Below are 22,830 nucleotides of genomic sequence, written 5' to 3'. Positions count from 1 at the left end.
AGCCATGGCTGAAAGGGAACAACATAGAGGTGGGCCATGGCTTCAGAGGGTGCAAGCCTCATGCCTTGGCAGTTTCCACATGGTGCTGAACCTGTGAGTGCACAGAAGTCAAGAATTCAGGTTTGGGAACCTCCACCTAGATTTCAGAGGATGTATGGAAATGCCTGGATACCCAGGCAGAAGTTTGCTGCAGGGGTGGGGCAGTCATGGAGAACCTCTGGGGCAGTGAGGAAGGGAAATGTGGGGTCAGAGCCCCCACACAGAGTCCCTAGTGGGGCACTGCTTAGTGGAACTGTGAGAAGAGGACCACTGTCCTCCAGACTCAGGTGCAGTTTCCTGGCAACCGCGGAGCAAATTGGACCCCCCAGTGCAGCTGGAACCTGACCCTGACCCTGAATCTCAAGATATCCCAGTACCTCCAGGGCCATGGTGCACAACTCCAGAGCATGGAGCCAAGATGTATGGCCAGCACTTGAGTTGGGGAGGAGCCCTCACTCTCAGAGTACTGAGAAGGGTGAGACGCATGGGTTCCTGGGCTGGGGTGAGAGTGGGGCTTTCTTCCCTTTGCAGGGCCAGTCCAGAAAGGATGTTGCATATCTCCCTGCTACAGTCTTTGTGCAAGGGGGCCCCATGGCCTGGAACACCCAAAAACAACAACAACAACAACAAAAACACACACAGGCACAGTGCCAGTGATTGGAGGGGGCTCCCCCAAGGCCCAGGAGTGGACCTGGTGAGTGGGCCATCTCTCCCACTCCCTCACCCCTACTTCAGAGCATACTTGCAAACACAAGGAAATATTAAAGAGCTGTGCAGCTGGGTATTAACGCAGCTACTGGCCACCATTGTTTTTTTGTTTTTTTGTTTTCCTTAACAGTCTAAAATGACTGAAATGACAAACATAAAATTTGGAATCTGGATGGCAAGCTCATCGAGATTCAGGAGATAGTTGAAACCCAATCCAAGGAATTCGGTAAAATGATCCAAGAGCTGAAAGATGAAATAAGAAAGAAGAAAACCAAACTTTTTAAAGTTTTTAGACATTTTCAGAAAGAAGAAAACCAAACTTCTAGAGCTAAAAACCCCACTACAACAATTTCATAATATGATTGGAATATTAACAGCAGAATAGACTAAGATGAGGAAAGAATCTCAGCTCGAAGAATGCTTCTTTGAGTCAACTCAGACAAAAACAAAGAAAAAAATTTAATGAACCAAATCTCTGAAAAAATATGGGATTCTATAAAGAGAACAAATCTATGACTCATTGGTACTCCTGAGAAAGAGGGAGAATAAGCAACTTGGGAAATATATTTGAGAATATAGTCCACAAAAATTTCCCCAATCTTATTAGAGAGTTTGACATACAAATTCAAGAAATACAAAGAACCCCAGCTAGATACTATACAAGATGACCATCCCAAGGCACACGGTCATTAGATTCACCAAGCACAATGCAAAAGAAAAAAAATCTTAAAGGCAGCTAAAGAGAAGGGTCGAGTCACATACAGAGGGAACCCCATCAGGCTAGCAGCAGACCTCTGAGCAGAAATCTTACAAACAAGAAGAGACTGGGGGCCTATTTTCAGTGTCCTTATAAAGAAAATAAATTTGAACCAAGAATCTCACATCCTGCCATACTAAGTTTCATAAGTGAAGGAGAAATAAAGTCCTTCTCAGGCAAGCAAATGCTGAGGGAATAAGCTTCAACTAGACCAGTCTTAGAAGAGGTCCTTAAGGGAGTGTTAAACATGGACTCAGAAAAAAAAAAAAAAAAAATACCTGCTACCACAAAAACACACTTTAGCAGACAGCTGACAGGCACTATAAAGCAACTACAAAATCAAGTCTACATAACAACCAGCTAACATCATGATGACAGGATCAAAATCACACATATCAATACTAACCTTGAATGTAAACGAGCTAAACACCCCACTTAAAAGTTAGAGTGCCAAACTGGATAAAAAGACAAGAACCAACCATCTGTTGTCTTCAAGAGGCCCATCTCAGATATAATTATACCCATCGGCTCAAAGTAAAAGGATGGAGAAAGATCTACCATGTAAATGGAAAACAAAAAAAGAGCAGGAGTTGCTATTCTTATATCAGATAAAACAGACTTTAAACCAATAAAAATTAAGAAGGATAATGAAGAGCATCACATAATGATAAAGAGTGCAATCCAACAGGAAGACTTAACTATCCTAAATATATATGCACCCAACATTGGAGCACCCAGATTCATAAAACAAGTTCTTCCTGGCCTACAAAAAGACTTAGACAACCACATAATAATAGTGTAAGACCTCAACATCCCACTGACAGCATTAGACAGCTCATCAAGGCAGAAAACTAACAAAAAAACTCTGGACTTAAACTCAACACTTGACCAATTGGACCTAATACACATCCACAGAACACTCAATCCAACAACTTAGAAGATACATTCTTCTCACCTGCACACGGAACATATTCTAAGATTGACCACATGCTTGGTCATAAAGCAAGAGGAAAAGAAATAACTATAATTAGAGAAGAACTTAATGAATTTGAGATATAAAAATCCATACAAAAGATTCATGTTCTCATCAGAGAAGTGCAAATGAAAACCACAATGAGATACCATCTCACACCAGGCAGAATAACTATTATTAAAAAGTCAAAAAAGAGGCTGCTGAGGCTACGGAGAAATGGGAGCACTTATACACCATTGGTGGGAATGTAAATTAGTTCAGCCACTATGGAAAACGTTTGGAGATTTCTCAAAGAACTTAAAAATGAGCCACCATTTGACCCAGCAATCCTATTACTGGGTATATACACAAAGGAAAATAGATCATTATACCAAAAAGACATATGCACTCATGTTCATTGCCATGTGCATTAGTCCGTTCTCACACTGCTAATAAAAACATACCCAAGGCTGGGTAATTTATAAAGGAAAGAGGTTTAATTGACTCACAGCTCAGCATGGCTGGGGATGCCTCAGGAAACTTAAATCACAGTAGAAAAGGAAGTAAACATGTCCTTTTCCACATGGTGGCAGGAAGGAGAAGTGCAGAGTGAAGGGGCGGGGGGAAGCCCCCTATAAAGCCATCAGATCTCATGAGAACTCACTCGTTATCATGAGAATAGCAGCATAAGGGTAACCACTCCGATGATTCAATTACCTCCAATCAGATCCCTCCCTTGACATGTGGGGATTATGGGGACCACAATTCAAGATGAGATCTCGGTAGGGACACAGCCAAACCATAACACAGTGCTATACACAATAGCAAAGACATGGAATCAACCTAGGTGCCTATCAATGGTGGGCTGGACAAAGAAAATCCACATATACACCATTGAATATTACACAGCCATAAAAAAATAATGAAATCATGACCTTTGCAGCAACATGGATGGAGCTGGAGGCGATAATCCTAAGCAAATTCACGCAGGAACAGAAAACCAAATACTACAATTTTCAATTATAAGTGAGAGCTAAAAACATTGAGCACACATGGACATAAACACGGAAACAATAGACACTGCAGACTATTAGAGTGGTGAGGGAAGAAGGAGGGGGGCATTGGCTGAAAAACTACCTATTTGGTACTATGCTCACTACCTGGGTGCAACATACCAATGTAACAATCCTGTACATATATCCCCTGTATCTAAAATAAAAGCTGAATTTTTTTTAGAAAAAAAGAATGCAACAGGTGATATTACTACAGACCCTGTAGACACTAAAAAGATAAGGATATTCATGCATTAATTTGGCATCTTAGATGAAATATACCAATTCCTCAAAAAAACCACAAACTACCATGATTCACCCAATATGAAATAGATCATTTGGGTTAGGTGCAGTTGCTCACGCCTGTAATCCCAGCATTTTGGGAGGCCAAGGCAGGTGGATCACGAGGTCAGCAGATCAAGACCGTCCTGGCCAATATGGCAAAATCCCGTCTCTACTGAAAATACAAAAAAAAGTTAGCTGGGTATGGTGGCATGTGCCTGTAGTCCCAGCTATTCAGGAGGCTGAGGCAGAAGAATCACTTGAATCTGGGAGGTGGAGGTTGCAGTGAGCAGAGATTGCACCACTGCACTTCAGCCTGGTGACAGAGCAAGACTCTGTCTCAAAAAAAAAAAAGAAAAGAAACAGATCATTTGAACATTTGAACAGCCCTATACCTATTAAGAAAGTTGAATTTGTAATTTAAAACCTCCCCAAAAGAAATCTTCAAATTCAAATACTTTCACTGGTGAATTCTACAAAGTGTTTAAAGAATAATTACCACCAATTCCACGCAAGATCTTCCAGAAAATCAAATGGAAAAGAAAATTTTCTGATTCATATTATGAAGCTAGTTTTTATTACCCTGATATTAAAACCAGACAAAGGCAGTGCAAAAAATGAAAATTACAGAAAAATGATCTTCATGAATATAGACAAAACATTTCTCAATGAAATATTAGCAAATAGAATTAATCAATATATAAAATGAATTTTACACTATGCCAAGGAAAGTTTATTTCAGAAATGCAATTCTGATTTAATAATCCATAATCAGTCAATGTAGTCAACCATATTAATAGGCTAAAAAGAAAATCACATGATCATCAATCAATGTAGACAGGCATCTGACAAATTTCTACCCCCATTCATGAAAAAAATTCATGAAAAAGAGGAACCGAGGGGAACTTCCTTAACTTAATAGAGTATCTACAAAACACCTACAAGTAACATTATACTTAATATTGAAAATAAAGTAAGAATGTCAGCTCTCAGCACTATCATAGAACTGGATGTTCTAGCCATGCAATAAGGCAAGAAAATGAAATAGGCATCCTTATCAGAAATAAATAAATAAAACTGCCTATATTCACAGATGAAATTATTAGATGAAATTATTTTCCCATTATTAATGGCAAAACCCACAATTACTTTTGCACCAACCTAATATCATCTACATAGAAATTCCCAAGGAATTTATCAAAACCTCTTAGAACTAATAAGTAAGGTTACAGGACATCAGCTAAACATGTAATCTATGAGTAGCAATGAACATGAGGACACTGAGATTAAAAATACAGTATCATTTAAAATCACTAAGAAAGGAAATAGGTGTAAATCTAACAAAACATGAAAATGAATTATATACTGAAAACTAGTATACGATTTTGATCTACAGGGTCTCGCTCTGTTGCCCAGGCTGGAGTACAGTGGCGTGATCTTGGCTCACTGCCAGCTCTGCCTCCCGGGTTCACACCATTCTCCTGTCTCAGCCTCCCAAGTAGCTGGGACTACAGCATATTGTACCTTCTAGTGGAAAACTCAATGTAAGTAAAGATACCAGTTGTCTCTAAATTAATATACAGTTTTAACACAATTACTATGAAATTTCCAACAAGATTTTTTGCAGATATAAACAATATTATTCTAAAATATGGAAATATCAAGGAACTAGAATAGCTACAACAATTTTACAAAAGAAGAATAAAGTAGGAGGAGTTAGTCTTCCCGATTTAAAGGCTCAACATGTAGCTACAATAATCAAGACTGTCGTATTGGTGAAAAGATTGACATATAGATCAATGGAACAGAATACAGAACCTAGAAATAGATCCACACAAAGATGCCCAAATGATCTGGACAAAGATCAAAGCAATTCAGTCAAAGACAGACAACATTTTCAACAAATGATACTACAGTAAATGAAAAGACAAGCTACACACTAGGAAAAAATATTTGCAAACCACGTATCTGACACAGGACTAGTATACAGAATATATAAAGAACTCTCAAAACTCAACAGTAAAAAAAGCAAGTGATCCTATGTAAACATGGGCAAAAGGAGACATTTCACCAAACAAGATATACATATGGCAAATAAACACATAAAAAGATGTGCTTATTAACTTAAACTACACTATGCTAACTCATACCAGATACACGTAAACACGTGTGCGCATGTGCAAACAAACATGCACACAGATTAACTCGAGGTGTTGGAAGACCTTAAGGTTTATGTCTTCTCTTTAGCCTCCAGAGTGTCTCTACATTGTCTATGTTATAGTAAAAAAAATAGGGTATCTAACAGGTCCCTTAGTTACCTCTCTATTTCATGTTAATGAGAGAAAATAAGATCGTATGCAAGAAAGAAATACAAACCAGCATCTCCTTCAACTTCTTTTTTCTTTACCCGTTTAATCTTCTTCTTTAGGACCTTCATGAGGAAGTTTGCAAATTTATTGTTTTCTCCAATGGCTGTTTGAAAACCAGCATAGAGTGCCTTTTCTTGCTCCTGGAGTTTGGTGATTTCATTCTTTTTCTCTTCCATCTCTTTAAGAGTTTCATTTATTTTCCACTAAATGAATAAAAACAAGAAAAAATGATAAATATTTCTGATAAATCAAGTTCAGAGAGCAATGTACTTTACAATGCAAGGTTACATTTTTTTGTTGTTGTTTTTGTTTTTGTTTTGAGGCGGAGTCTCGCTCTGTCGCCCAGGCTGGAGGGCAGTGGCGCGATCTCGGCTCACTGCAAGTTCGGCTTCCCGGGTTCACACCATCCTCCTGCCTCAGCCTCCAGAGCAACTGGGACTACAGGCGCCCGCCACCACGCCCGGCTAATTTCTTTTTGTATTTTTAGTAGAGAGGGGGTTTCACCATATTAGCCAGGATGGTCTCCATCTCCTGACCTCACGATCCGCCCGCCTCGGCCTCCCAAAGTGCTGGGATTACAGGCTTGAGCCACCTCGCCCGGCCGGTTACAGTTTACAAATATATTTTTTAAAACATCTTAAAAGAAGTTTATATTTCTGATGTTTGCAGAGCCATCAATTTATTGGTTAAAATTTTATAATTCCTTTGTAAAAATCAGTTATGTTTAGAATTAGAAAATCAGCTTTTTTAGTGCTAAACATCCCCCCAAAATCTAAATTAAATTGAAACTTTTCCTTGAAATTCCTTAAATTGAATATGTGGATGTCAGCTAATATTTTTGTATGTGTAGTCTCAAAAACCAAAGAATTTTTTGTACTGATATATGATAACTAAAACAAAAAGACATATAATTTCTAGTGAAGCTAATATACCTAAAAATGAATGTTACTATGTAGCATATACTATCTATTTAGCAGAATCTTTTTTCTTTTAAAACAAAGCTAGTAAAATTTATTTTCTGAAAGTTAATATACAAATATAACAAATAATGGAACCTCATTTCTTATGATATTCAATCATATATTACACTGAAGCTATCATACTTAAGAAACTTACCAGCTTCTCTTTCAGTTATTTTCATAAGGATAACTTAAAATCAAAACTCAATTTTATATCATAGCTTACTTTTTTGTTTTTTAGGGAACCCAGCTCACCAGGCTGGAGTAGACTGGCACAATCAAAGGCTCACTTTTGAAAATTTTATTCTCTTACCTTACAGAATATCAGACCAAATTTACTAAAAAATCTAAATCATTTCTCTTTGACCATGAATACTAAAGATGGAGAGTAGGTAGGAATAACAGGAAAAAGGAGGAGGGGAAAGAAGACAAGAAAGAGATGAGGGCTAGAACAAGTAGGAGAATTGAGTTAAGAAGAAAAATAAAAAGAAATCAAGCTTCTCCGTAACTAAGGGAGGAGCCAGCTAGGATTCTTCCGCCCATTCATACTTGCATGTACTGTTCCTCTTTGTCCAAGGAATTAACACGCTCTTGGAGTATGTTCTCCTGTTTTTCAAAATTCTTCAGGAGAAGTATTTCTTGAAATAAGGTGACATGGTGCAGATCAGATAATTTCATCTGAGTATCTAGTTTCAGTTTCTGATGTCTAAGGAGACGGAGTTCTGCATCAAAAGTGACAATCAGTTCTTTGACCTGAGAGGGAAAAAATATTTGAGGATACGTTAGAAGACTAGATGAATGCATTTTTAAACTATCTAACAATACTAGTTTGTAATAAATCATTTTTTATTATGCCCTTACGGATGGAGAATTGTGTGTGTGTGTGTGTGTGTGTGTGTGTGTGTGTGTGTGTGTGTGTAGTCACAAAAATAAATTCATTAATTACATTAAGTTTGCATAAGTTAATTTATTAAGTGGTAGGAACTGTGTAACTAGAAGTCCTTTCAGCTATTTCTTCACCATTGACTAAGCCATAAATCAAGAATGCCCTTCTACAGTACACTGTGTAGCTTATGAGCTCTCTGAGTGGGTAGCGTTTCTGTCTCCTCTTTATTCTCCACAGTATCTCTACAATCCCTTTTATATAGTAAACACAAATAAATACATTTCCCAACTTCTTATGTTGAAAATTTTCAAACCTACAGAACGGTAAATATTTTAAAATACATAAAATAATCATGGAGTCACAAAAAACCTGTTCAATCTTTTTCTAAGACTGAAGAAATTAAGGTCAAAGGTAGTTTTCCTGATAAGAGCCTAAGTATCCCAAGTCCTAGTTCAGACTTTAATCCACTATGGTCCTACTAATTTGAAGTCTTCAGTTTTGTTCTGATTTTGGTAAAGCTTTCCCCCCCAGTATCACAAAGGAGAATAAGAGGCCAAGAGAGAGCCCCAAGGGCTGATTCTCCTGAGGAAACTGTAACAATAGGAAGAGACAAACCATTCTATGTTTTTAATTAGTTTGTACATGATAGGCAGCCTCAACTGTCAAAAGCCTGTAATAAGTGAGGACCCAGACTAGGGCTGAGGAGAGAAAGAGATCTGTGGGTTTGGAGCAGTGAAACTACCAGAGAAATTCAGAGAGCTGAAAAAAAAAAAAAAAAAAAAACAGAGAGAAGAAAAAATTAAACTTTTAAGTAACTATCGCTATAGACTATATGTCTGGGCTCCCCTTTAAAGCTTGTTTAACAAACTTGAATTATTACTGCATTTATTTGGAGGCAGGCCTATATTTTCTTCAGTGCAACACCATTCTTAAACTGAACCACATAGGTCTCCAAGTCTGTAAGGATTACACTTGTTTTATTCTCTCCAACCCCAATAGCCTATAAGTTTTGTGAAGACAGAGAACATGTCTTTCTTAGGAATTGTTGTATCCCTAATCCTATCTATCAGTGTCCCTGCATATAGAACATCCAATAAATATTTGTTAAATTAATAAATTAGTTACAATTAAATCAATTAAAACCTTTGACTGAATATCTATGGTATGTTTGACATTGTCCTAGACAATGTGGAGGAATCAGAAGAAGTATACGTGGCCCTTTGCTCAAGAATTATGTAATTTAATTTTCAAGACAATACTAATACCCATGAAACAGCAAGGAAAATTAGTGTAAAACATGAGATGCTTATTACAGGTGCAACTGGAGTTTAGAAACAAGGAAAGCATAAGTAATGTGAGCGGAAAATGCTGGAGAGGGTTTGGAACTGAGCCGTGCTTTGATGACTCAACTCTGGAAGGAAGTCATTACTGGTAGAAGGAAACAGCAAAGGAAAAAGCACGGATATAAAACTCAGAATGGTGTGGGAGAAAAAGGTGGAGTGAAAAGAGGCAAGAACAGTGAGAAAACAGGGCTGGACAAAGAAGAGATAATGGTGAAGAATAAGGCTGGAAAGCTATTGAGGGCATCACCACTGGGTGGAGATGGAAAGACACACTGAGGAAAGGGAATCCATATGGCTGGCAGCAGAGAGTTATCTCTCCAAGAAAGGTTCTTTTCCCTTCATATTCAAAGAACATCCTGCCCAACAGGTCCTAGTCTGGACCTGATTTTCCTAGAAATAAAAATAGTTGCCATTCCAGCTCCAGAACAATCTCAAACCCAGTAGTCACCATAAACACTTCTACTAATGGAACAAACCACATATTAGAGAAAAAGGATGGTGTGAAAAGTAGAGGGTGCCCTGTTTCTCTGGAAAATTCTTAACTATGTTCCATCCATCATCTATGTTCCATCCATCATCTAAAAGCTGCTCCTCCACTTCCCCTTTACGATGACTTCAGTTGGATGCCAAGTAACTGAAACATGGGCTTCCCCTTCATTCTTTGCCAGCTTTCCAAAACAAAACAAAACAAAAGTTTAAAAGCTCTGTAGTTCTGGGAAGAGCACAATGATTTCCAGAAGGCCAAGGATGGGGAAGAAGCCAAGCCATCACTGAGTGGTGAGTTGGTCAGGGTTTGGGAAAGGTTCATGCAGAGAAATTTAAAATAAATAAAAAACCCAACCCATTTTTTTCCCTTCTCTTCTTTCAGCTTTAACTAGGAACAGGTTCACCCCTTACCCTGTTGACCAAATACTGTTGCATGTACACGTGTTTAATCTCATCTCTCTTCATAATTTCCAGCTCCACATCCGTTGGCTCTGCTTTTTCAAATTCCATATACTTTGGTATATCCAGGCTGAGTGTTGATGCCTTTGATGATCTAGACATTGAATCTCGGGTTGTCAAATCCCCATCCTTTCCAGAAGAGAGCTTGAGGAATCCTCCACCTGGGCCTCCAGACCCTGTCTGTTCCACTCCGGGGGACTTTTCATCGTCACTTTTCATATGCTGTTGCTTAAAATTTAGGAGAGTTTCTTCATCATACTGAAATCTCTTTTCTGGAACTTCTTCCGGGTGTATCTGAGGAATTTGGGGAATGGGTATGTGCTTGGATACGTGAAGAGTCGACTGAATGTTCTTCAGTTCTTGTACCAGGCACTGTATTTCCTCAACAACAGCCACTTTAAGGTCTCTAAGAGAGAGAATGCACTTGTTCATGTACCTTTTATTTCCATGGACCTGAAAAAAAGAAGAGGAAGGAAACAACAGTACAACCGTCTGACAAATAACTGCATGGAGTACGATCTGCTCTTTTCCCTTGCTGAAAGGCCTAGCAAAAATTCAAGATAAAAATTCATCTGATCATACCTTTTTACCACCAAGTTTCCCTTTTCTCTAATATTTAGGATTTTTTCCATTTAGCTCCTCCAAGATGGAAGGACAGTTTAGATGTGACCTCTGGTATCTCTTGGCTTCCCACGATTTGTTCCCTCCAGATGGCTTATGTGGCTGAGTTCCCCTGTCCTCCTTTACCACTCCATGGAAGTCCTTCCTGGAGCCTTATTCAAGTTGGATACTCTCTCCAGGGAGGAAGGGAACAGGAAGGCGATTAATGCATTTTCCTGCTGGAACTTTGAATCCCTTGGACTTAGACTCACTTAGGGCTGCCCACCTAGGCCCAAACTACAGGTTAGCCTATTTTCATTCTGAATTTTGGCCACATGATTATCATTACTCCTTGTGTAGGCAAGGCCATGATTCTGAATTTCAGTAGCATGTCACACCAAGAGACTGCAGGATCCTTCCTTCATTCCTTCTCCATTTATCTAAGCCAAGCTGTGCCTCTGCTTCCAGGCACAGGGGCTATATAATCTCATTGCTCTTTCATTACGAGCTGTCTCCCTGGTCTGTGTTGTCTAAATGCCATTCCCAGAGCCTGAGAGCACATGCAACCCTACTTTCTGTGTGCATTTAGGCTACTAGATTGTCCAAAGGCCATGAAGAGTTACTTTTCATAGGAAGATCAAAAGTCACTCCTTCAAGCAGTCTTACAAAAGCCACATATATATTTACTATCTGCAACACAGAAAACTATATCAAGATAGAGGATATGTTCTGCAACTTGAAAATAAACCTTTAAACCACTAAGGTTTAAACTCAAAAGCCAACAGTTGGGTGAACGACAACCACCTCTGAAGTGTCTGATGGATTGCAGATTAGGCCACCAAGAATGAACCCAAATCACTGATGGCTATACGACCTACCTCTTTAAGGAGCCTCTTCACACATCAATTCTTTCTTTCTAGTTTTACAAATACCACACAGCCGGGCGCGGTGGCTCAATCAAGCCTGTGATCCCAGCCCTTTGGGAGGCCGAGATGGGCGGATCACGAGGTCAGGAGATCGAGACCATCCTGGCTAACACAGTGAAACCCCGTCTCTACTAAAAAATACAAAAAACTAGCCGGGCGAGGTGGCGGGCGCCTGTAGTCCCAGCTACTCGGGAGGCTGAGGCAGGAGAATGGCGTGAACCCAGGAGGCGGAGCTTGCAGTGAGCTGAGATTTGGCCACTGCACTCCAGCCTGGGCAAGAGAGCCAGACTCCACCTCAAACAAAACAAAACAAAACAAAACAAACAAACAAATACCACACAAACCTAAATACTGGCTGAGAAAAAAGATGAACAATACACTATTTTAAAAATATTTAATACTTTTCAATGATTTTCAATTCGACCATGACAATAAAGACCATTTATGGATTTTGGCCATTAAATTAACCCTATGAGGTATACCAGACATGTCTTGTTGTTAATTGGTATTAATACTCTTTTTACAGATGAAATAAAAGGCTTAGGGAGATTTGTATGACTTAGCAAAGTTCACATGGCTATTAAGTGGCAGAGATGGAAACAGAACTCCAGTCTTCTGACTTGTAGAAAAAGGTGTTCTATGTGATTTTATTTTAACAAAGCAAATTTCAATGTAATGCAATTAAGTTGAAGACATCATACCTGCCCATCTCCTCAACTAGAGTATGAAATTTCAGATTGGATAAATCATGGTCATAAGAACATTTCTCTACAATGATGGATGTAACATGATGAATAAATAAAAATTACCTTAGAAGAACAGCTAGGAAAACAATCCAAATGGTCATTACTAAAATGTCCAAATTGTCCACTTTGATGAGAAACACACAGTTATGAGCTATGAAAACGGATTTGTGGATATGAATTGCCAAGCCAGGACCCTTGTGCTACTGGGATGCATCTCTTTGGTGAAACAGAAAAAGACACCCATTCCTCAGGACACTTCATTTTCATTTGTCAGATAATTATAAAATATTCAAAAATACTATTAATATATCTGTGATGTGATTGGTACCCTCTCCAAAGTGATGCCTTGAAATGTGCAACCTCCACAACCACACTAGGTTACCGTGTATCAAGTTCTCCTAAAAGTAGTAGCTCAGATGACCTCTAAGCCTTTAAGTATAAAAAGTCACTTGTCAGTCCAAATGGTGATTAAGGAATTAATATAGCAGGAAGAGGAACTTTGATAAGAAAACGGGGATCAGAATGATCAGGACGATTGAAAGTGGTTTGGAGGAATGCAGACAAAATAACAAAGAAATATATTAGTTTGTTAGCATTGAGTTGCCTAGAAAAGTTTGGAAGTCCTACAAAAAAAAAAAAAGGCTAAATAATGGCCTTTTTAATCTAAGTCCTTAGTGGTCCATGGCAACAAAAAACTAAATCCAATGAGGATTTGTTTGAATTTCAGAGGTTCAAAGTCCACAAAATATAATGCTTACCCATGAAACTGGTACTGAAACATGGTATTTTAAGGAAAGCTCAAAGACAGAATGAGTCTTCTGAGAAATGCTAACTCAACAAAGATGTATTAATACTTCTAATAAGGCCACAGTAAAAAAGAGATAGAGACATTCATCAGACAGTCAAACTCTGACCTAGGATACTAGATATCCCCGATGACCCTGCCACACCTGTCAGGTAATACCCATCTATAACCCTCAGATACACTGTAAGTATTTGCAGCTGGTTCTTCCATATTAGCTGACTAACCATGGACAAATCTCTTGTCCTCTCTGGGCCTCAGTTTCCTTATTTGTAAAAAGAGGACATTCTAGATAATCATGGAAGTCTTTTCCAGTTCTAAATTTCTAAGGTTGTATATTCTTATTGACCAGATAGGGCTTGACCAGATAGGGAAATGAGTGGTTTTAGCAGAATTTAATTAAGAACCCAGGGTGCTTTCTCCATTGTCATAAAATCTGTAGATAAGTACCAAAGAATCTAGGTGTCCTAGTTCCTCTTCCTTCTTGGCAGCATTTATTCTCATGTGCTCAGGTATCTTATAGTCTGGGGCTGTCTTCAGATTGAAATCTCCCATATACACCTGGGCTTCTTTGATGGCTTGAAGATCTTTAGGATCTTCATAGTCGTCACCAGGTTTACTCTTGTATCTATTAGAAAAATAGACAACCCAGACACAAATATGACAATAAACTCCAATTTGTCTACATTAATATAGGCATATATTCAAATTTAATCATTATACAAAAGTTTAATTTCAAATCTGTGATGCCACTTTTGTCACAGAGCCCAAGCATTTTTTAAAAGTCAATTACTACTTTTAAAGTATCCCAAGCAAAATAATATACAATTATATAAATAGGAACCAATCACTAGATTGTACTGAAATAATCTGAATTACTGGTAGGCTTTGATTCACTTCTAAGTAATTCATATTAACATTGTTACTTATTCTCTTGATATAAATTACGTCTTGGAAATTAGGTGGGTTTTTTAATGACTACAAAGTCAATTAAACTTTTTTTTTTTTTTTTTTTTTGAGATGGAGTCTCACTCTTTTTGCCTGGCTGGAGTGAGTGGTACAATCTCGGCTCACTGCAACCTCCACCTCCCAGGTTCAAGTGATTCTCCTGCCTCAGCCTTCCAAGCAGCTGGGACTACAGAGATGGTCTCGATCTCCTGACCTCGTGATCTGCCTGCCTCAGCCTCCCAATGAGATGGGATTATAGTCGTGAGCCATTATTGCCCAGACAATTAAACTTTGTATTTGCATAAGTGCTTGCTGTAAAATTTTCAGAAAAGGTATCTAGTTTAAGATGATAGCATGAGCATACATATTTGCCTCTCCCTCTGTACCCAAATTCCATGAAAATGACAGTATAGAAGTACAAAAAGTTGTAAATTATCAGAAATCTAAGAATGGAATAGAAAGCCATGAGCAAACCAGTGACACTGATCCATTTCTGGAAGACAAAAAGAAGATAAAATTACATTAGTGAATAAACCAGACCAAACTATAGCCCAGAATACCCACAAGATAAGGCCACAAAAAGGATTGAATATTATCTTCTTGGTGAAGTCCCTAGAATGCTCCAAGCACAAACAGGACAAGTACAGAATGGAATGCTAGATATATTTAGCAAAATTAATTAAAGGATTGAAAAAAAATGCTTAAACCAGTTGGACCCTCCCAAACTTTCCCACCTGCATACATACAAAACAGTGGCAATCTTTATATCCAGACTAAAATCAAAGAATTATTCTCTACAGAAATTGAACTCTCTGCTTTGGAAGTACTAAGGTATCTAAAGGTATAGGCTATCATAATACCTTGGTACTAATAAAAGGCCCTTCATTGGGAGATCCCAACATACCTGTCTAATTTTTTAAAGTAAAGTCTACTAGCCAACATGAGCATGTATACGTAGCTCTCAGAGGAAACCCATACCATCTATTGTATTAACTGACAATCATTTATTTGTGTAAAACTGCACTAAAATGAAGGATTACTATTTTTAAAGAAAAGGAAAGGAGAAAGGGAGAAAGGAAAGGAAAGAAAGAAAAAGGAAGGGAAGGGAAGAGAAGAGCTACTTCTGCCTCTGGCCACGTGAGAGTAACAGCACCCATTGTTATCCTCATAATATAAACAACCAGAAAACTGAATAAAAATATGTGAAACAATTATGTTCAGACATTGAAAATAAAGAGCATAAAACTGTAATTCTTGAGAAAAGTAAAAAGACATGATCCTTATTATCTCCTGGCTGCCGCATAGAGGAAATTACCAGCCTGTGGAGTAGGATCAGGATCCCAAACACTGCCCAGGGAACTCACTGACTGAGGAGACAGAGATTAGAGTACAAGGAGGCCAAATTTGGTGCTAAGAAATTTGTGGAAAAGAATATCAGAGATACACAAAGAAATGCCTCTGAAAATCTACATAGAACCTTAACATTTTGGCTGAGTATTAATCTGTACATGCGTAATGTGAACCACCATGAAGCTGGGCAAAGAACAACTCCTGGAAAAAGTACAATTACTGGGAAACTGTAGAACAAATAATTCTCATAGTTTACACATAGCTGGGAATCACTCATGTTCCCACCAACTGGAGAGACCTTGTTGAGTACAGAGGACATTCAAGAATAACCATAAAAAATCATGCCTTCAAAGACAAAAAGGCATAGAAGATATGAAAAACATTATCAATCATCTTGTCCTAATTGACATTTATAGAACACTACACCAAACAATGCAAGAAAGCATATTCTTTTCAAGCACGTATTGAACTTTTATGTAGACAGACTGTATATGCAGGGCCATAACACAGTTCTCCATAAATCTTTAAAAATTTAAATTATATAGACTAGTTTCTATTACCACAAACAACTAAATTAGAAATCTAATTTAGGAAGATAGTTTTTAAACTCCAAATCTTTGGAAACTAAATTGCAAGTCAAGGAAGTAATCACAAGTGATGTTAGAAATACTTTGGAGGCCGGGTGCGGTGGCTCAAGCCTGTAATCCCAGCACTTTGGGAGGCCAAGACGGGCGGATCACGAGGTCAGGAGATCGAGACCATCCTGGCTAATACGGTGAAACCCTGTCTCTGCTAAAAACAACAAAAAACTAGCTGGGCGAGGTGGCGGGCGCCTGTAGTCCCAGCTACTCGGGAGGCTGAGGCAGGAGAATGGCATGAACTCGGGAGGTGGAGCTTGCAGTGAGCTGAGATCCAGCCACTGCACTCCAGCCTGGGCGACAGAGTGAGACTCCGTCTCAAAAAAAAAAAAAAAGAAATACTTTGGACTACGTGATAATAAATATCTACCATATGAAAATGTGTAATGCAGCTAACTCAATGCTTAGAAGGAAATTTATAGTTTAAATGTTTATATTACAAAGGAAGAAGGGCATAGAATCAAAACTTATACACAGGTTTACACACTAAGAAGCAAGAAACTAAAAGCTAATTAAACCTAAGTTAACTAGAAGGGAAGAAATTATAAAAATAATAGTAAATCAATGACAGAGAAAGCAGACCAAACAATATTTTAAAATCTATGACCAAAAGCTAGTTCTTTGAAAAGATCTATAATGTGGGTAAATCACTAGCTGGAATGATGAAGAAAAAGAGATAATATGAAAATTAACAATGTAAATAAAACAGAGGGCATCAAAACAGATACTACAGAAATTAAATATAAGGGAATAATATAAACTACTTCATGCCAATAAAATTAACAACTTAGACGAAACGCACAAATTTCTTCAAAGACACAAATTATAAAAACTGACTCAAGAAGAAATAGAACATCTGGATAGTACTATAACAACAAAAATTTTAAATTTGTATTTAAAACTATCCCTCAAAGAATACTTACAGATGGATTCATTGACAAATTCCTTAGTAAAGCAGAAGAAAGAAAACAGAAATCCAAAACATAGAACAAACAGAAAACAAAATATAGAATCGCAGATGTAAGGCCTAAATATACATAAGTACGTTAAACATAAGTGGTCTAAATATACCATTGAATGACAGAAATGGGCAGTGTGGACTTAAAAACATAACCCAATTGTATGTTGCCTAGTGAAGTTAGTGAAGACACTAACTTCAAATATAAAAGTAAAGGTAGGTTGAGGTAAAGGATGGAAACAGTTATATTATTTAAACACTGAATGCTTTCCAAGATAAGGAACAAAGTGTGGATGCTAGTTCTTCCCACTGTATTTCAATATAGTACTGGAAGTTCTAGCCAGTGCAATAACAAAAGGAAATAAGATGCAAACAGATTAGAAATAAAACTGCCCCTGTTTCCAAATGGCATGGTTGTCTACACATAAAATATCAAGAAACCTACCAGAAAAACTCTTACAACTGAGACAGTTCAGAAAGGCCACAGGATACTAGATAAACATACAAAAATCAATTGTATTTCTATACTAGCAGCGAATGTGAACACATAGACACCAATATTAAAAACACAATGGTATTTAAAATTGCTCAAAAAAGAAATGCTTACATGCAAATCTAACAAAACATGAACAGAACCTTTTATGCTGAAAACAGCAAAACACTGATGAAAGAAATCAAAGATCTAAATAAATGGAAAGTCATACCATGTCCATGGATTAGAAGACTCAACACAATAAAGATAAAAATTATCTCCAAATTAATACACTGCTTTAACATAATTCTTATTGAAATTATGGCAAGATTTTCTATACATATAGACAAGATTTTTCTGAAATTTATATGGAAAGAAAAGTAATTATAATGTCTAAAATAATTTTGAAAAATAAAATGAGAGGAATCACTCTACCAGATTTCAAGATCTATTATATAGATATATGAATCAAGACAATGTACTGTTGGTAAGAGGATAGATATATAGATCAACAGACTTGAAAGTAAACCCAGAAATAGACCCACACAAATATGTCCAAATGATTTCTGACAAAGATGCAAAAGGAATTCAATGGAGGAAATGTCTTTTCAGCAAAAATGCTAGAGTAATTGGACATCTGTAAGAAAAAAACAAATCTCAACCTAAGTCTGAGGCCTTATTTAAAAATTAGCTTAAATATAAAAAGAAAAACTATAAAATGTTTAAACAAAAATAGGATAAAATATTTGGGACCTAGGGCCAGGCCGAGTTCTTAGACTTGACATCAAAATCAAGATTTATATAAGGAAAATTGATAAACTGAACATCAACTAAATTAAAAGCTGTTGCTCTGTGACAAACTCTGTTAAGGGAGGCCAAGTGCAGTGGTTCACACCTGTAATCCCAGCACTTTGGGAGGACAGGGAAGGTAGATCACTTGAGGTCAGGGGTTCCAAACCAGCCTGGCCAACATGATGAAACCCTGTCTCTACTAAAAAAAATTGCAAAAGTTAGTGGGACATGGTGGCACATGTTTGTAATCCAAGCTACTTGGGAGGCTGAGGCAGGAGGATCATTTGAACCCAGGAGACGGAGTTTGCAGTGAGCCAAGATTGCACCACTGCACGCCAGCCTGGGTAACACACGAGACTCTGTCTCAAAAAAAAAGAAAGAAAGAAAGAACAAACTCTGTTAAGGGAATGAAAAGATAAGCTACAGATTAAGAGACTAAGATAAAATATTTATAAACTATATATCCAACTAGCATATAGTACACATCCAGGACTAGTATCTAGAATATAAAAAGAAGTCTAAAATCTCAACAGTAAAAGGGAGAACAATCCTATTCATATGTGAGAAAAAGACACAAAGGGCCATGTCACCAAAAATATACAGATGGCAAATAAACCAATGAAAACATGTGCTTGTCACGTGAAACTACCTCATACCAGATTTTTTTTTAAATCCCCAAATCTCTCTGCTGCTTGCAGAGCAGACTGCTTCTCAGTGTCTGTCAGGGTCTGATCGAAAAGTAACATAACATGTCTCCAGGAGCATTCAAACATTTGGGTGAAATTCTAGAAAGTCTCTCAGGCTCATCTGAAAAGTTGCCAAGATCTCTCTTAATTTGCATTAAGTCCCGTAGGGAGATGGGGACCTTGGCCTAACTGGGCCCAAATTCACTGGGTATCTGTTGGAGGGGCAAGAGTGAGACTGGGGCTTGTTTAGGGTAAGGATTTCTAGGAGAGGGCAAGTGAGGGGCTGAAGCTGGATAAGGAGGTTGGGGTGGATCTGGAGGAGCAAGGCTGGAGGGAGCTCACTTCTCTGCTGGGGGTGCCTCTGGGAGTCATATCTTTAATTCGCTAGGCTTACCCCTTGCAACCTGAGATGGCCAACAGGAGGGCTGGATCAATCCTACACTGTTGCCAAGTCTGGATTGCCTTGCAAGCTATAGAAAGCCTGCACATATGGGGCTTACAGACCATCTGTCCTCACATCCACAGAAAAAGTCCAACTGCTGAATGGTATAAAAATGAATGGTTCCTTCCTGAGGCCAAGCCATCCTTCCTGTAAATCACAATTTGGCCAAATCCTTGTGCAGAGGGCTATGAGGGGTTTTTCCTCCAGATTCTGAGGGTCAAACAGTCCCAGTGGTTCAGGATACACTCCAGAGGAGTATAAGCTGGGGGTGGTGAAGAGAACTGGTTGCCCATTCTGAAAGACAGGGAATAGAGGCATCCCTCCTTCCTTTCCTTCTTTCAGTGAAAACTCAGGGTGTGATGGAGACAGAAAGCAAGCATCCTCCTTTCACTTTCCACCCCTTATCCCTGAGCTGGCCATAGGTACCACTGCGGTATGTACCCATGAAGCAGGGGAAACCTGAAGAATAGTAGTTAACCACCCTCACCTATGCCTCCATTTCTCCCTGCTGTCGGAAAACTGAGTTCCGTGGGTCTGTTTATGCCATGAAGCATGGTCTCCTTCCATGGGGTGGGGGGTTTAGTCGGCAGGAATTGGTCCTGCTTTACATTGTGCCTGTTGCCTGGCTTTGGATCCCTCAGACTGGGTTTTTCTTTCTAGGGCCTCAGCCTGAAGCTTGGAATCAAGGTTGGGACTGAAAAAGTATTTTAGAGGCTGTTTCTATCTATTTAGAGTGTCTCAAGTGTGCCCTGCCAAATCTGCAGTTCTCAGCCAGCAGGGGCCATTCCTGTTAACTTTCCTATCAGAAACAGAGCTAGGGGGAGCCCTCTCACTTAGAAAAGGAAAAAAACAGAAAAACAGTTTAAGGCACAAAAAGTGGAGAGAGTCTGGGGGAAGAACCCCTTGCTTAGTGCAACTGGACCTTTCTAATCCTTTTATCTTTCCTTCAGTTCAGACTAGGTTGAATTCCTTGGCCAGGGGAGGAGAGGTTCCGTTGGCGTGGTGGGTGAGAAGCACATGTCCATTGGCCCTGTGGGGTTGCAGCTACCATCATAGCTTTCTCCTGCCTTGCTCATGACTGTTGGGCTCGACCCTGGCCTGCTGTGGGCATGCCCAGGTGCCCAAGCTGGGAGGAAAAAGGGTAAGGAGAGGTACCCTGAGCCATGCATTCCTGCAGCTGTCAAAGTGGAGGCATACATGGCATCTCTACGAACAGTTGGTCTGATTTTCACCTTTGGAGGCTGAGCCTAATGCTCATTTTGCTTAGTAACATTTCCACAGCCTGTAGCAAAACTCCTAACATTATACAAAAGAGATAAGAGCCATTTCAAAGACAGAAAAGAGACAAAGTCTAGGGGTTTCGACCTCCCAGTTAGGGTGGAGTTTTTTAAACTCAGTGAAGAGAAACAGAGCCTTTTACCTGCAGGAAAGACAAAGGTGGCAGGGTTTTGAAAGAGAGGCAGACCCAAAAGTTTGGCATTCACTCACACTCACCTTCCACAATCCCAGACGAGTCCCCAGTTGAAATGGGAAAGGTTCCCTTGTCCCCCTCGCAGGGTGTGCAATGGGAGTGTGGCTCACTTCTTCAGTACCCCATTGCTCAAACCTCTAGGGGAGCATACAGACCGGCAGGCTGTGGGGCTCCAACCCCATGGCAGTGTCTAGGGGTGAATGTTTACAGCTGAAGCCCCAATGGGCGTGTGTTACAGGGTGCTCTCTTAGTTTGTTGTCTATAGGCAGCCTGTGTTAACCAGCTCAATTAGACTCCCTTCCTTATCACAAAGACAGATGGATTTCTGTATCCCGGGGTTTCTTGCCTTGGTGTACTGAAATAATCGGATCACATGTGGGCTTGGAGGATGAGTGCAAATTTTTATTGAGTGGAAGTAGCTCTCCTCCAATGGGAGAACCAGAAGGGAGGTGGTTTTTCCCTGGATTTGGGCCACTCGGCAGCCCCAGCCCAACTCTCCCGCCAAACTCTGCCTTGCCCACTGGTCAATGGCCTGCCAGCATCTATTGATGCCTGTCAGCATGCTCTTGATGACCAGTTACTTGTGTCATCTGCCAGTGTGTCCCTTATGATATCCAGCCACTTCTGTGTCTGCCTGCTATGGTCTCGGGTTTTAATAGGCCCAGGATGAGGGCATGGCAGGCCAGGGTGGTCTTGGGAAATGCAACATTTGGGCAGGAAATGCCTCTCCTCACCTAGGTCCGTGGGGGTGGAGCTCTAGCCAGGGACCACTCCTTTCTCTGCCCAGCACTTCCCTTCCTCCCTTCCATATAATTTAAAGGGACTAATCCTTTCCCTTCCCAGCACTCCCATATCAATACTGGATATTTTAAAAAAAGAAAGAAATTAACTTCAGATGGTTAAAGATAAAGGTAAGAGCCAAAACTATAAGATGTTAGAAGAACATACAGGAGAATATGTTTATGATTTTGAGATAGAAAAGCATTTCTTAATTCTTAAAAATCATTCTGACTATACAGTATTATTAGCAAAATAGAATTCCTGGACTGGAAACTCTAAGGATTATAGAAGTTCTACCAAGGTATCACCACCCTAAAAGATCCAGTTGACCTGTTTATAATATCTCCTTCTCTGTTTTTATTGTTTTCACTTTTGAAATTAAATGATAACAATGTCAATAAATATAAAGGTTTTTAAGATATATTATTTTGGGACTCAAATATTAAAAAGATAAGAGTTTAGGTTAAAAAAACTCACAGTTCCTCCCATTCTTTTTTTCGCTGTTGAATCTTTAATTGTGCCCTTTCAGCTTTCAATATAAGTTTTCTTGTTTTCTCGATTTGATTTTCCACCATAATTTCACTTAGGGTTTTAGGCCGAAATTTCTTCCCTTTTTCTATTATTGATTCTTCTTGTATGGCAATGCTCCCACCTATACAGAGAATCAACATTTTTCAGCCTTTTCAAGACATAAAAACAAAACAAAACTCTCAGATACTGTTTTTAACCTGCTGCATTAAAAAAAAAAAAAAAAAAAAAAAACGCAGAGAATATATTGAATTCGTAAATCAAAGTATTTATTGAGCACTAGGTGTGGTGGCTCACGCCTGTAATCCCAGCACTTTGGGAGGCTGAAGCAGGTGGATCACTAGAGGTCAAGAGTTTGAGACTAGCCTGGGCAATGTGGTGAAACCCGATCCCTACTAA

General features: G+C 38.9%; 1 protein-coding gene across 8 annotated transcripts in view; it reads right to left on the bottom strand.

The window, feature by feature from the left end:
• Window positions 1-22,830, bottom strand: part of LOC105470390 (cilia and flagella associated protein 44) — a 150,139-nt gene that overhangs the window by 25,121 nt on the left and 102,188 nt on the right. For all 8 annotated transcript variants that reach the window (XR_011620348.1, XM_011722332.2, XM_071092407.1 and 5 more), the window contains 5 exons: window positions 22,381-22,555; window positions 13,817-13,994; window positions 10,245-10,745; window positions 7,668-7,871; window positions 6,167-6,362 (listed from right to left, as the gene is read on the bottom strand). Coding sequence is in view for 7 of the 8 variants with exons in the window: in XM_011722332.2 (XP_011720634.1) it covers window positions 6,167-6,362; window positions 7,668-7,871; window positions 10,245-10,745; window positions 13,817-13,994; window positions 22,381-22,555 (1,254 nt within the window). In the remaining variant the exon portion in view is untranslated. The remainder of the gene's footprint in view (window positions 1-6,166; window positions 6,363-7,667; window positions 7,872-10,244; window positions 10,746-13,816; window positions 13,995-22,380; window positions 22,556-22,830) is intronic.

Source organism: Macaca nemestrina, chromosome 2 (assembly GCF_043159975.1).
Source record: "Macaca nemestrina isolate mMacNem1 chromosome 2, mMacNem.hap1, whole genome shotgun sequence".
Lineage (NCBI taxonomy): Eukaryota > Metazoa > Chordata > Mammalia > Primates > Cercopithecidae > Macaca > Macaca nemestrina.
Note: the sequence above shows the minus strand (reverse complement) of the source record. Positions and strands in the feature narration are given on the sequence as shown.